Here is a 12,818-nt window from a genome sequence, read left to right on the forward strand (position 1 = left end):
CCTCTCCACCTATTTTCTCCTCCATCCATCTTCTATCTGCCTCCCCCTCTCTCCCTACTTATTTCAGAATCCCTTCCCCTCCCCCATTTCTGAAGAAGGGTCTAGGCCCCAAACATCAGCTTTCCTGCTCCTCTGATGCTGCTTGGCCTGCTGTGTTCTTCCGGCTCCACACCTTGTTATCCCAGATTCTCTAGCATTGGCAGTTCCTACTACCCCAGGTAAACAGGACACATTTGTTACCTCAGGGTGAAGAAGCTGCTGATTTGTTGCAACTGCCAATTGGCTTTCCCTGTCACCAAACCAGTGATGGGAAAGGAGGAGGAATTTCTTCCTCTGAATAATTCCATCTTTTCCTGTACACACACTGGAATATCTGCCTGGAACAGGAGGTAAACACAAACTAGAGTGGTGCCTCCTCAGTGTTGTCCCTTTGTCAGATCTTTGTGGTCACATTTTGAGCCCAGACTCAGCAGTGACCTTTCCTCCCTCTCTGTTGCTGAGTAACCTCCAGACAGTGGACAAGTCTCACAGCTGAGGAGTGACTACCCTGTTGGCTCAAGCATGGAGGGTAGCCCGTCCCTGTACACCAAGTCAACACTTGAAGAGAAGAGTGAGAAACTTGCCAGGCAAGAGGGGTCATTTAAATCAATAACCTGACCTCTTACTGGACTTAGGTCCTTCTGAGATTAATGGACCCCATCTCCGTGGTGTCAGGGAGACGAGAAAACTCCTGGAGTCAGTTGACAGTTCACAGCAGAAACTGCGAAGGTCGATCAGCTAACTGAGCCTTTTCTGATGTGTTCCTGTCCCAGGTCTACCGATCCAAGATGGAGAACGACGGATCTGGCACACTGCCTCGGACAAAGATGGGATCTTCCCCCTCCTCACCGTTCACCGCTTCAACTCTTGGCCGAAACCTGACATCAAAGGTAAACGGGAACAAGAAATGGTGGAGAGAGTGGAGGTTCTCCCTCACGCTGTACGGTTCAGTCCCTGGTCAGGACAGATACCTGTCTTTGTGTCTCACTGCTGAATGCACAGTGAATCAAAAAACAGATCTGTGATCCAGCTGAAGAATCACAGAATCGCTACATGTTCAGTCCTTCAAATCTGCACCAGCCCTCTAACACATCCCATCCAGACCCACTCACCGCCCTATCCCTGAAACGCTGCATTTCCTATGGCTAACGCACCTAGCCCACCCGTCCCTGGACGCCACAGGGCAGCCTAGAATGGCTAACTCACCTAACCTGCACATCTTTGGACTGTGGGAGGAAACTGGAGCACCCGGAGGAAACCCATGCAGACACAGGGAGAATGTGCAAAGGCAACATAGATAGTCGTCCGAGGGTGGAATCGAAACCAGCTCTCTGGCTCTGTGAGGCAGCAGAGCTAACCACTGTTCCCCTAAAGAGGAATTCCCCCGGTCAACCTTGGTGTTCTCAAACCAACATCACTTTCTTGCTGTTTGTGGGGTGTTGCTGTGTAAAAATGCTGCCACATTGCTGTGTTTTAAACAGATGACAGTGCTCCTCAATAGCCAGATTGTCTTGTTTGAGAGATGCTGATTGAAGGGTAAATATTAACTGTGGCACCTGAAGAATTCCGCCTCTTCTTCAAAGTAAAGCCCTTGGTCCTTTTCACCCACCCATCCGTGGACTTGTTGGGCCAAAGGGCCTGTTTCCACACTGTAGGGAATCTAATCTAATCTAATCTAGTTAGACTGAACTCAGTGATAACACAGTGTGGAGCTGGAGGAACACAGCAGGCCAGGCAGCATCAGAGGAGCAGGAAAGCTGACATTTTGGATCACGACTCTTCAATCCTATTTCTGAAGAAGGGTCCCGACCCGAAACATCAGCTTTCCTGCTCCGCTGATGCTGCCTGGCCCACTGAGTTCCTTCAGCTCCAACACTGTGTTGTATCTGACTCCAGCAACAGCAGTTCTTACTGTCTCAGACTGAGCTCAGCTTAATGTTTTATCTGAAAGATATACTTTTGACAGTGTAGCCCTCCCTCTGTATGGCACCGGGAGTGCAATCATTAATGCCATGAGCAGGATGGACAGTGTAGATAGAGTGAGACTGTTCCCACTTGTAAAAGACACAAGTACAAGAGGACATGATTTGATGTGATATGAAATGAAACAAGGTTGATGTGAGGAAGAAGACATTTTCATTTGGTGATTGATGAGGGTATGGAATGCACTCAGTGTAACCTGTATACCTCACTCTGTCTTAGCACCCTATGATCTGCCTGTACTGCTCACAAACAAAACTTTTCACTGTACTTAGATACACAGGACCACAACAAATCAAATTAAAGCATTTGAAAGGCACTGGATGGTTATTTGGTTGGAAGTGGGATGGAGAAAAGGCAGGTGATTGGAACTGGGTAATAGAACTGTTAGATGTAATAGAACTAGCCCATAAATGTTGGCACAGTGGGCTGAATGGCCTGCTCTGTGCCATCATTGCCCTTTGATCAATCTGGATCTTGAGCTGAAGTTTGTGGAATGGGACTGGAATCCATCCTACCCACTAAACCACTGCCAGAAAAAAAAGGGATTTGCACTCCACTTTGAATTGTTTGCATTTGGAGACACTGCGATAATGCATTGCCAAGGTGACAGTTTAAAAAGTGCCATAAATGAAGACAATATTACAAATACACCTGGGAATGATAATGACTGTAACAGCGCAGAGATACCCCTGATATCGAGCTCAGTGACAGAACTTACACTGTTTAATGTTCAATGCCTGACAATGTCGGATGCAGCAAGCTGCATTCTCTATTCTTTATCCACATTCTATTTGTTTTTCAGACCCCCGTGGTGGCACAGAATGGCACGAGTAGTTTGCCACGAAACCTGGCTGCTACTTTGCAAGACATCGAAGTGAAGAGACAGTTGGCACTGCAGCAGAAAGGTGAGTGTTGGACTGTGAGCTCACCAGGAGGAACAGACAGGATCAAAGTCATTCGGGGGTTACGTCCCAGAATCTTGCAGTACAGGAGAAGGCCATTCAGCCCATCGTTGAGAAGGAGCTGCCTGATTAGTGTTCATGCCCTGTTCTATCCCCCACTGCCCTGCAAATCTTAATTTCCAACTATTTCTCCAGTTGGAAGTTAGTTTTGAATCCATGTCAAAAACTTTCCAGGCAGCACAATCCAGATCACACCTTCTCCTTGTGTTAATAATTTCTGTTCATTCTCCCCCCTCCAGCTCATTGGACAATTCTCTTTAATCTCTGCCCTTTGGTGCTGCCGATGGAAACAGTTTGTCCTGGTGTGAGGCTGGAATTGTGGCACATAGGGAGCCACTGTCACATCAGAGCCAGAAGGGTCATGCCCATGAAGGGCAGGAGCAGTAGATAGGATGGTGGAGACTCGATGGGCTGACGGGCCTCATCTGTAGTTCATGACTGTTTAATAATGAGCGGGCTGACTGCAGTCAGCCTCTTGAGAATCCCCGAGGTGTAGGCACCTCATACAGAGTGTGCACCCACAGGAGCCCTGCATGGTTGGATTTGTATGGGGCTTCTCACACCATAGTTGTAGGGAAACAGTTACAATCAAACCAAACCCCAGTGTGGAATGCCTCCTGGCACAGATGTTACACTGGGAACAAAAAGTCTATGACTAGCATTTTGACCACACTTGGCCACATTTGGAACCAAATATATTGACAACCTCTGACAATGCTACTCTCACAGAATAGCTCGCCAAACATTTGAACACAATTTTATTCCATATCTCTGATTTAAAGAAATGCTCACTGAATTTATTTTTTGCTTTCTTCCTTGCCGTATCTTTCTTTTTGAATGGCGCGTCACTCCTATCTTCTGACTCGACCTTTTACATACCCTACTTCTTGCTGATGCTGTGCAGAATCACTAGGGATATCCAAAACAGATCACAGGAGAGGTAGGAATTCTGCTTGGAATTGGGAGGAAGTGCTGTCATGTTGTACAATCGAGGCGAGTATGTACATTTACTAGGACTTCAGGCTCCGTTCTGTGATGTTGGACATTTCCTGTGGAGTCTGATGAGACCGAGCTTTGGTCTCGTATTGAGGCTTTTATTGGAATTTAGCATCAGGAGCCAGAAGCACTTACTCAGTGTGAACATTCTCATCCTCAGTTCAAATCCCTTCGTGGCCTCACTCCTCCCGCACCCCCATTCCCTATCTCTCTAATCTCCTCCAACGCTATTACCCCACCATAGTGTATAAGTCCTTCCAGTTCTTGCCTCTTCCTTATCCTGATCATAATCACTCCTTCTCTTACCTCCGTACTGTCAAACACTTAAATCCTAAGCTCTGGAATTCCCTACCTCAACCTCTTCTCCCTGCTTTAAGAAGTTCCCGATACCCTAACTCTTTGAAGTTTTGGAATTCTGATACCTTTTTATATGGCTCACTGTCAAGTTTTCTTTGCTAATCTCTGCTTTGAAGTGCGTTGGGATGTTTTATTATGTTAAGGTGCTATATAAATGCAGTTTATACTGCAAGAATGTGTTGTGACAACAAAGTGATCTGTAAATTGATTAAAAGGAGGAGGCTATTCAGCCCCTCAACCATGTTCCATCATTATTTTAGATTTTATAATTTAACTCTTCCTTCTTTCTCTGCTTCCATCGTCTCAATGTGTACCTTTCATTGTTCGATCAAGGTCACCAGGTGATTGAAGAACAAAGGAGGCGACTGGCTGAGCTGAAGCAGAAGGCTGCAGTCGAGGCCCAATCACAGTGGGAGGCCTTGCACGGTCAACCATCACCAGTGTTTGGCCAGTCCTACTCCATGAGTGGACAACCCCAATCTCACCTCATCCACCACAGTATCCTCCACCACCAGCCGCAGCCTCTCTCCACTCAACATGGCATCGACCTGGAGCACGCCTTCGACACACTCAGTCTAGAAAGTTCCGACAGCTTGGAGACCAGTGTTTCCACGGGCAACTCGGCCTGTTCACCCGACAACATGTCCAGGTAGGAGAAAGGTGCTGCTTGGTGGTAGCTGGCAGGCCATTGTGTACAGCATTAGTCAAATCGATGGGATAGGTATTTTTTTGAAGTTAGTTGACAGGACATGGGCATCGCTGGCTGGGGTTGTTGGTGGGGGGCTGCGGGGTCGCATTATAGCCTGTCCCTAATTGCTTCTGGAGAAGGTGAGCTGCTTTCTTTGACCGTTGGTGAGGAGAAACCATTTCATCTGAGGCAGGGTTTTATGATCAACGTCCAGACAGGAAGCACCAATTTACGCGAAGGTTTGTGAGTATCTGCAACTCGCTGCCCTCAGGAAGGCTGAGGGTCAATACTTTTAACTTTAATTGTAGCCATTCTTCAAGCTCCTCAATCTTTCTGGTGGTAAAGGTAACTCAAAGGTTGTTTGCATCATCAGTCTGGAGCTACCTGGGTCAGTCGAATCTTCCACCCTCCAACCACCTGCCCTCCCAGGAACGGCCTCAGGCCAGTGCTCTCACCTCAAAGCCGCAAGATTATGATTTAAACCTCAGTCCAGAGGCCCCCTTTACGCTTTCGTGGGTTGTGAGCACGAAACTCCTATCTTGATTTGACTTTCCAAAATGTAATTCTTCACACTGTCCATAGTAAGCTCCATTTGCCATTTTTTTGGCCCAGTTCCAGTTCCGGGTCAGGCATCATTGCCCATTCCAAATCGCTGCTTGTCGGACTGGAGGCAATGTGACTCGTGGTGTGCCTCAGGGGTCAGTGTTGGGCCCACTGCTGTTTGTTATCTATATCGAAGATTTGGATGAGAATGTACAAGTCATGATTAGTAATTTTGCCAAGACACTGAAATAGGTGGTTTCGTGGACACTGAGGAAGGTTATCAGAAATTGCAGCAGGTTCTTGATCACCTGTGGAACTGGGCCAAAAAAATGGCAAATGGAGCTTACTATGGACAGTGTGAAGAGTTACATTTTGGAAAGTCAAATCAAGATAGGAGTTTCGTGGTGAATGGTAGGGCCTTAAGGGTGTAGTGGAACAGTGGGACCTTGGGGTTCAGGTGCACGGTTCTCTGAAAGTGGAGCCACAGGGAGACAGGGCAGTGAAGAAGACTTTTGGCACACTGGCCTTCATCAGTCAGGGCATTGAGTACAGAAGTTGCGAAGTTATATTGTCGCCGTACAGAATGTTGGTGAGGCCGCACTTGAAGTACTGTGTATGGAAGTGTTGAGTCATTAGTGGAAGGCCATTTGCCTTATTGGGCCTTGTCCAGCTCTCAGAAAGAGGAGGTCAGCCTCAATTACCCATGTTTTCCCTGTAACGTTGTTGATGTTTCCTGATCCATGTAACATTGTGAGATCAGTTTCCGAAAGGAGTATGTGTTTAGCTAGTAGTACTGTGCCTCTAAGTTGTTAGATTCTCAATTGTGAATGTTGGACAGACAGATGAGTGCTGTCTCTCCTGTGTGGACTCCATCTCTGTAAGTGTAGATTAACTCAATGGACAGGTGACACATCAATGAGTGTTACACTCGGATTCACTCCAGTTGTCTGACAGGCTCTCCAGTTGAGACACTAGCAGCTCAGAGCCTGGTGATTAATTGGAATGTCGACTCTCCATTGATAGTTTGTGCTTCAGCATAATTCTGTACAATTCTCAGACATTTCCCTGTCAGCCTCTGTATACATACAGCAGCAGGAAGCAACTCAGACTCATCTGGGATCTATTAACATGGTGTGTGTTTTATAAAAGCCCAATGCTTCCTGTAACTGTCCACCTCTTCACATCTACATACACATGAAATAGGTACAATATGCATGACATCTGTGTCTCTTATAGTGAAAAGGTAAAGATGCCACAGTCCCAGATGATTGCTGTCTCATTAGAGAGATGTTTGCTCATTTAACCTGAGGGTCACCACGCCTCAGGTGAGGGGTGGTGTCAAGTAGGTGGGACCTTCATGGTATCAGCAGCTGCTGTGGGAATTGAACCTACGTTGTTGGTATGGCTGAGCATCACAAACCAGCCATCCGAGCGAAACAGTCCTGCCTTCTGTATAGTACATGCTGAGTAGCAGACAATAATCTACTCCAATCTTAACGGTTGTGCTCATGTGTCAGTGTTTGCTCCTACATGTGCACAGTGCACGTAGATCTTTTATAAGAGGGTTTGTTTCAGTATCTGATCATATACAGCCTGTATTTCTGGCAGTGTGTGCTCTGCAATTGTACAGCTGAATGCAGTAACAACTTATATTTATTTAGCACCTTTTATGTAATGAATTGTACCAAGTACTTAATGCGACATTGTAAAATGCGGAGCCACCAAGCCACAGTTGTTGAGGGAAACGATGGTCAAAGGCGTAGGTTTTAAGGATCATCTTAAAGGAGGAAAACGAGTCAGAGAAGTGAGGATGCATAGGGAGGGAATTCCAGAGTTTGGGACCCAGGCAGCTGAAGGCGTGGCCACTAATGTTGGTTCGACAGAAACTGGGGATTCACAAGAGGTCGGAATAAGAGGATCTCAGAGGCTGCAGGTGAGATGAGATCGTGGGGGGATTTATGAACAAAATTGAGAATTTTAAAATTGAGAAATTTCTTATCCAGGAGGCATTGTAGTTTAGTGTTAGTGCACAGGAGAGTGGGACTTGTTAGAATGTGGGCGACCAACCAGGAGTCAACAATGACATGAATCCCACATCAGTTAATAGTAATCCTGAAATCTACACAAATAATCCAGTGAATTCAGTTTGCACCATGAATGTTTGAGAATTTGAATTCAGTTTGAAATTTCTGGAAGTTGAGGAGCTGGTCTCAGTAAAAGTGACCATGAGGCTACTGGATCATTGTAAAAATCCACCTAATCTCCCAGTGATCTTTTCAGAAGGGAGTCTTGTTATTGGCCATAGAGGGGTGACGATGATGTCACCAGACCACCAATCACATGACTTTCACCAGGGATGTTAGTTTTTTTGCAAAAGGACTTTGTTATCCAAATGTGACTCTGGAAACAGACCCTTCAGCCCAACCAATCCATGCCAACCACAAATGTGACATTCGAAGTAGATGGAGACAAGGCGAAAACGAATACAAATTTGTAACAAAAGTCAAACCATCATCAACATTGAACATATGCAACAGATCCTGCTGCCTCAGTTTGGTCTTGCTGTCTGTTCTGTCTAGAGGTTGCGACATTAGACTTCAGGCCCAATCCTTCTTTGTGCTATTGGTTAGGAGGAGCTGCACGCATCCTATTACCCAAAGGAAAATGAGAAATAGTTTCTCTCTATCTAGCCCATCAAATGCACTAATTGCCTCAAACACATCAATTAGTGAACAGTATCTCGTGTGCAGTACGCACCCGCAAGGACAGCCTCTCTGAACCTGTCTCCAGGCACAACTCTCCAGAGGCTGTACTTGCAGCCCTGGGACAGGCTGTTGACATAGAGGCTGAGCAGCGGGGCACCATTTAATGATCATAATGATGACAGAAGCCAGTATCGTCAGTGGAATGTGCGCCTGGGAGTTCCACGCTGTGTAGCTGCACGTTCCCCTGTGTAAATCAAGGATGTAGCTGGAGGCCACGCCTTCTCTTTTCTCTGTGTTGTGAGTTTCAGATCTGAATGCACGTTCACATCCCAAGTCGCTGGCAGTTTGTAGCTCCAGCTCGTTTCCATAAAAGCCACACCATTCCATTGTGAATGTACCATCCAGGAGTACCCCAGCCACACACACACACACACACACACACACACACACACACACACACACACACACACACACACACACACACACACACACAATTTCTCTTATACACACACACATTCACACACACAGACACACGCGCGTGCGCACACACACAGACACACACTCAGACACACACACACACACACACTCGGACACACGCACACACACTCAGACACGCACACACAAACTTACTCAGACACACACAAATGTACGCGCACACAGCCACAGACCCACAAACACCTGCACACATGTAGACATGCCCCCCCAACATCGACACACGCCGCCACACTCTGGCTGACTAACCCAAAGCTCTTTCACCAACCAGCTGATACTGGCTCTGCTGCCCCTATCCTGACACACACCAAGTCCTGCTGGTTTCCTGCTGGTTTTCCCACCACCCTGTGTGCTCGTTCACTGACGTTGGCTCCTCTCACGCAGTGCCTCCATTCTAAAATGTTTGTCTTTGTTTTTAACTTCTTCCACAACCTTGGCAATCCCCACTCCACTCCCCACTGCACTCATCTTTGCTGTGGCACACTGAGATCTCTGCCGTCTCCAGTCTGGCCTCCTGTGTCTACAATTTCACCACTTCACCATTGACCCTGCTGCTTTCAATTGCTCTGGTCCTAAGCTCTGCCATTTCCTCCTTACTTTTATTCCAGAACCCTCTCCCCATCCCCCTCTCTGATGAAGGGTCCAGGCCCGAAACATCAGCTTTTGTGCTCCTGAGATGCTGCTTGGCCTGCTGTGTTCATCCAGCTTCACACTTTGTTATCAGGGATTCTCCAGCATCTGCAGTTCCCATTATCACTGATACAATTTTCACCTCACTGCGAAGCCTCTTCCAGGGATGCCTAACCTGAAGAAGTTGCCCTCCTCCCTCCGGACCAACCTCAGAGAATCTCTCTCCTGTTGCACTCTCCATCTTTGGTCCGCCTCCCCCTCTCTCCCTATTTATTCCAGAACCCTCTCCCCATCTCCCTCTCTGATGAAGGGTCTAGGCCCGAAATGTCAGTTTTTGTGCTCCTGAGATGCTGCTTGGCCTGCTGTGTTCATCCAGCCCCACACTTTATTATCTCGGATTCTCCAGCATCTGCAGTTCCTGTTATCAATCCTCCTTACTTCTCCCTGCTCTCTAACTCCTGAAAGCCAGGAGTAACCACTCCTGAAGGCTTAACTGTTTGACCAAGCTATTGGTCATCCGTGCTGGTGTGTCCTGAGGTGGTTCAGTGTCAAACTTTCTTTCATAAAGCTCCTGTAAAATGCATCGGGACAGTTCATTACATTTAAAAGTGCTTTGTGAATGTAAGTTTTTGTTGTATTGATGGTGCTATTCAAGTCCACGCTGCTGTTGTATGTCCATGGGAGATCCAGATCTTGACCTGATGATCAGAGTTGGCACTTCAGTATTTTGAACAAGGAGCATGTAAAGTTCTAAACGTAAACCAGATACCATGCTCTGTGTCTTTTAAAAATGGTGTGCCAGTTTTTTCTCAACACTTTAATGCTGTGGGAACATTAATTATAGAAAGAAGTTAATCCTTGGACGTCCCAAAGCCCTTTAGCAAGTACTTGTGAAGGACAGTCTAAGAAATGAAAGTGCTTCCGTGCATATTAAACACCGGGGGATGTCCTGAGGCCAGGAAAGGCGCTATGCAAATGTCAGTTCTTCCCTATATCAGGGACACTGCATGAGCTGGTGGACAGTTTTGCTGTTTGTGAACTGGCTGATTATGGGTGATGTGTGTACGAGCCTGGTGAATCACTGCCTGTGAGGTGACCTTTTCAGAAGACAGTTTTCCGACGTTATCTGACTAGTGCCTGGCAATGAGACTGGCTCAAGTGAAATATCTGTGAGACACAGCTCGTTTCTTACTTTCTCTCCCCACTTGTGGTGTGACGGGGCAAGGCCAGGAAGGAAGAACGTAGGAACAGGAGCAGGCCATTCAGCCCCTTCTGCCTGTTACACCATTCTGTAGGATCATGGCTGATCTGTGACATAACTCCATCTCCCTGCCTTTGGCCCATTTCCCTTAATTTCGTCGCTTAACACAAATGTATTTATCTCAGATTTAAGACAAACAACTGATCAAGCATCCACTGACATGTGGGGGCAAAACTGTGAGGGGCAAGGCTACAAGGGAGGGCAATGAGGTGAAGGTTATGGATCAGCTTTGTGAGGCTTCACCTTCATTCAGATCTCTGCCACCTACATCTCAGCTCCTACCTGGGCACTCCTCTGCCCATCTGACCAGCCCTGACATCTGGTTGAGCAAAACCCCAATTCTTAAAAATTCTTGCCTTTGTTTTCAAACCCCCTTCACAGCCTCAACCTCCTCCTGCCTCAAACATACCTGCATTTGTCTAATTCCAGCTCTCTGAGCATTCCCACATTTTTTTAATTGTCCCACCATTAGCAATCATACCCTCCCGTTCCTGAGTCCCAAGGTCTGGAACTCTCTCCATTAATCTCTTCCATCACTGTTTCCTCCTTCAAGGCACCCCTTAAAACTGATGTCTTTGCCCAAGCCAGCAGTGACCTGTCTTATTAATTCCTTCATTCCTTCGTTCAAGCGCTGGCATGGTTATCGCCAATCGGGCAGTTAAAAGTCAACCACATTGCTGTGAGTCTGGAGTCACTTGTACATCAGACCAGGTTAAAATAAGTTTCCTTCCATTAGTGAAGCAAATGAGTTTTTCCAACAATTGGCAATGGACTCGAGGTCAGGGTTAGATTCTTAGTTCCGGGTCCCCAGAACAATACTTGGGTCTCCAGCTTAACAGTCCAGTGATAGCACCACCAGGCCATCACCTCATTAGGCTTTGGTGCTGTACTTGTTAACTAAGTCTCCAGTGCGGCGAGGTGCATCATTTGGCTATGAATGTTTTTTGATCTGTGGGGAGTTGCCAATTGTGAGGTATGGGCAGGAATGTGGAGCTAAGGCCCCAATCAGATCAACCATCATTGAAGTGAATGGTGATACAGTCTTGTGGGGCTGAATGGCCTTCTGCTAATTTCTTAACATCCTTTCAGGGGCTATGTAGATACATGTTGTTGTTGTTGTAAACATTTATATAAGAGACCAAAAAATCTGCGAATGCTGTAAATCAGGAACAAAAGCAGAAGTTGCTGGAAAAGCTCAGCAGGTCTGGCAGCATCTGTGAAGGAAAAAACCGAGTTAACGTTTCAGGTCCGGTGACCCTTTCTCAGAACTCAGTACATATAAGAGAGGCCTGGAATCTTTCAAACCACTCCGGTCCAACATACGGACATGCACACCCACACGCACACTCTGCTCTGCCTTGCACCTCGGGGTCCAGAAACTTGCCAAAATGGGCCCCATTACCAGGTTGAGAACATTGCTGGTCAAGTGACTGACCTCAACCCAGTCCTCAGCCAGGGACTAGCATCTCCTGAAGGTTCTGCTATCATTGCCTACCCCAGCAATCCAGCTGCCCCATCACCACGGGTTTTACAACAAGAAAAGCGCGCATAGGAAACAAGTAGACAAGAGCTAACACATCTTTCTCAACTCTCTCCGGTATTCCTCCTTCATTTTCCTCATGTGCTAACTTTGCATTGAATATGAATCAATCAGTTTCAGTACCATAGACAGTGAGTAAACTGTTGAGTTTATTAGTTTTTTATTTGCCAAGGTGAGCATTTATTGGCCATCCCTAATTGCCCTTAAGATTCTCAGGGGGTCATATACTTGACCTGCACTACCCCACGTTGACCCACAATACTGTTAGGGAGAAAATTCCAGGATTTTGGCCCAGCAACAGTGAAGGAACAGGGACATATTTCCAAGTCAGGATGGTGAGTGGCTCGGAGGAGATTTCAGTGGTGTTCCTATGTGTCTGCTGCCCTTGATATTCTTGATGGAAGTGACCATGGGTTTGGAAGATGCTGTCCATGGATCTTCAGTGAATTTCTGTAGTGTATCTTGTTGATGGTACACTCTGCTGCTACTGAGCGTTGGTGGTGGAGGGAGCAAATGTTTACACTGGTGATTAGGGTGCTCATAGGCTGCTGAATTGTGCTGAACTTCTTGAGTGTTCCAGTCTCTGGAGATTAGAAGAATGGGTTGGGAGGGGAGTCTCATA

General features: G+C 46.7%; 1 protein-coding gene across 2 annotated transcripts in view; it reads left to right on the top strand.

The window, feature by feature from the left end:
* phldb1b (pleckstrin homology-like domain, family B, member 1b) overlaps positions 1 to 12,818 on the top strand; it is a 368,925-nt gene that overhangs the window by 328,568 nt on the left and 27,539 nt on the right. The window contains exons 18-21 of one of the 2 annotated variants that reach the window (XM_048562077.2): positions 813 to 929; positions 2,825 to 2,927; positions 3,889 to 3,924; positions 4,671 to 4,986. In XM_048562077.2, coding sequence (XP_048418034.1) covers positions 813 to 929; positions 2,825 to 2,927; positions 3,889 to 3,924; positions 4,671 to 4,986 — 572 coding nt within the window. The remainder of the gene's footprint in view (positions 1 to 812; positions 930 to 2,824; positions 2,928 to 3,888; positions 3,925 to 4,670; positions 4,987 to 12,818) is intronic. The other variant, XM_059639124.1, reaches the window with a different exon arrangement.

The sequence above is a fragment of the Stegostoma tigrinum genome, chromosome 32 (genome assembly GCF_030684315.1).
Source record: "Stegostoma tigrinum isolate sSteTig4 chromosome 32, sSteTig4.hap1, whole genome shotgun sequence".
Taxonomy (NCBI): domain Eukaryota; kingdom Metazoa; phylum Chordata; class Chondrichthyes; order Orectolobiformes; family Stegostomatidae; genus Stegostoma; species Stegostoma tigrinum.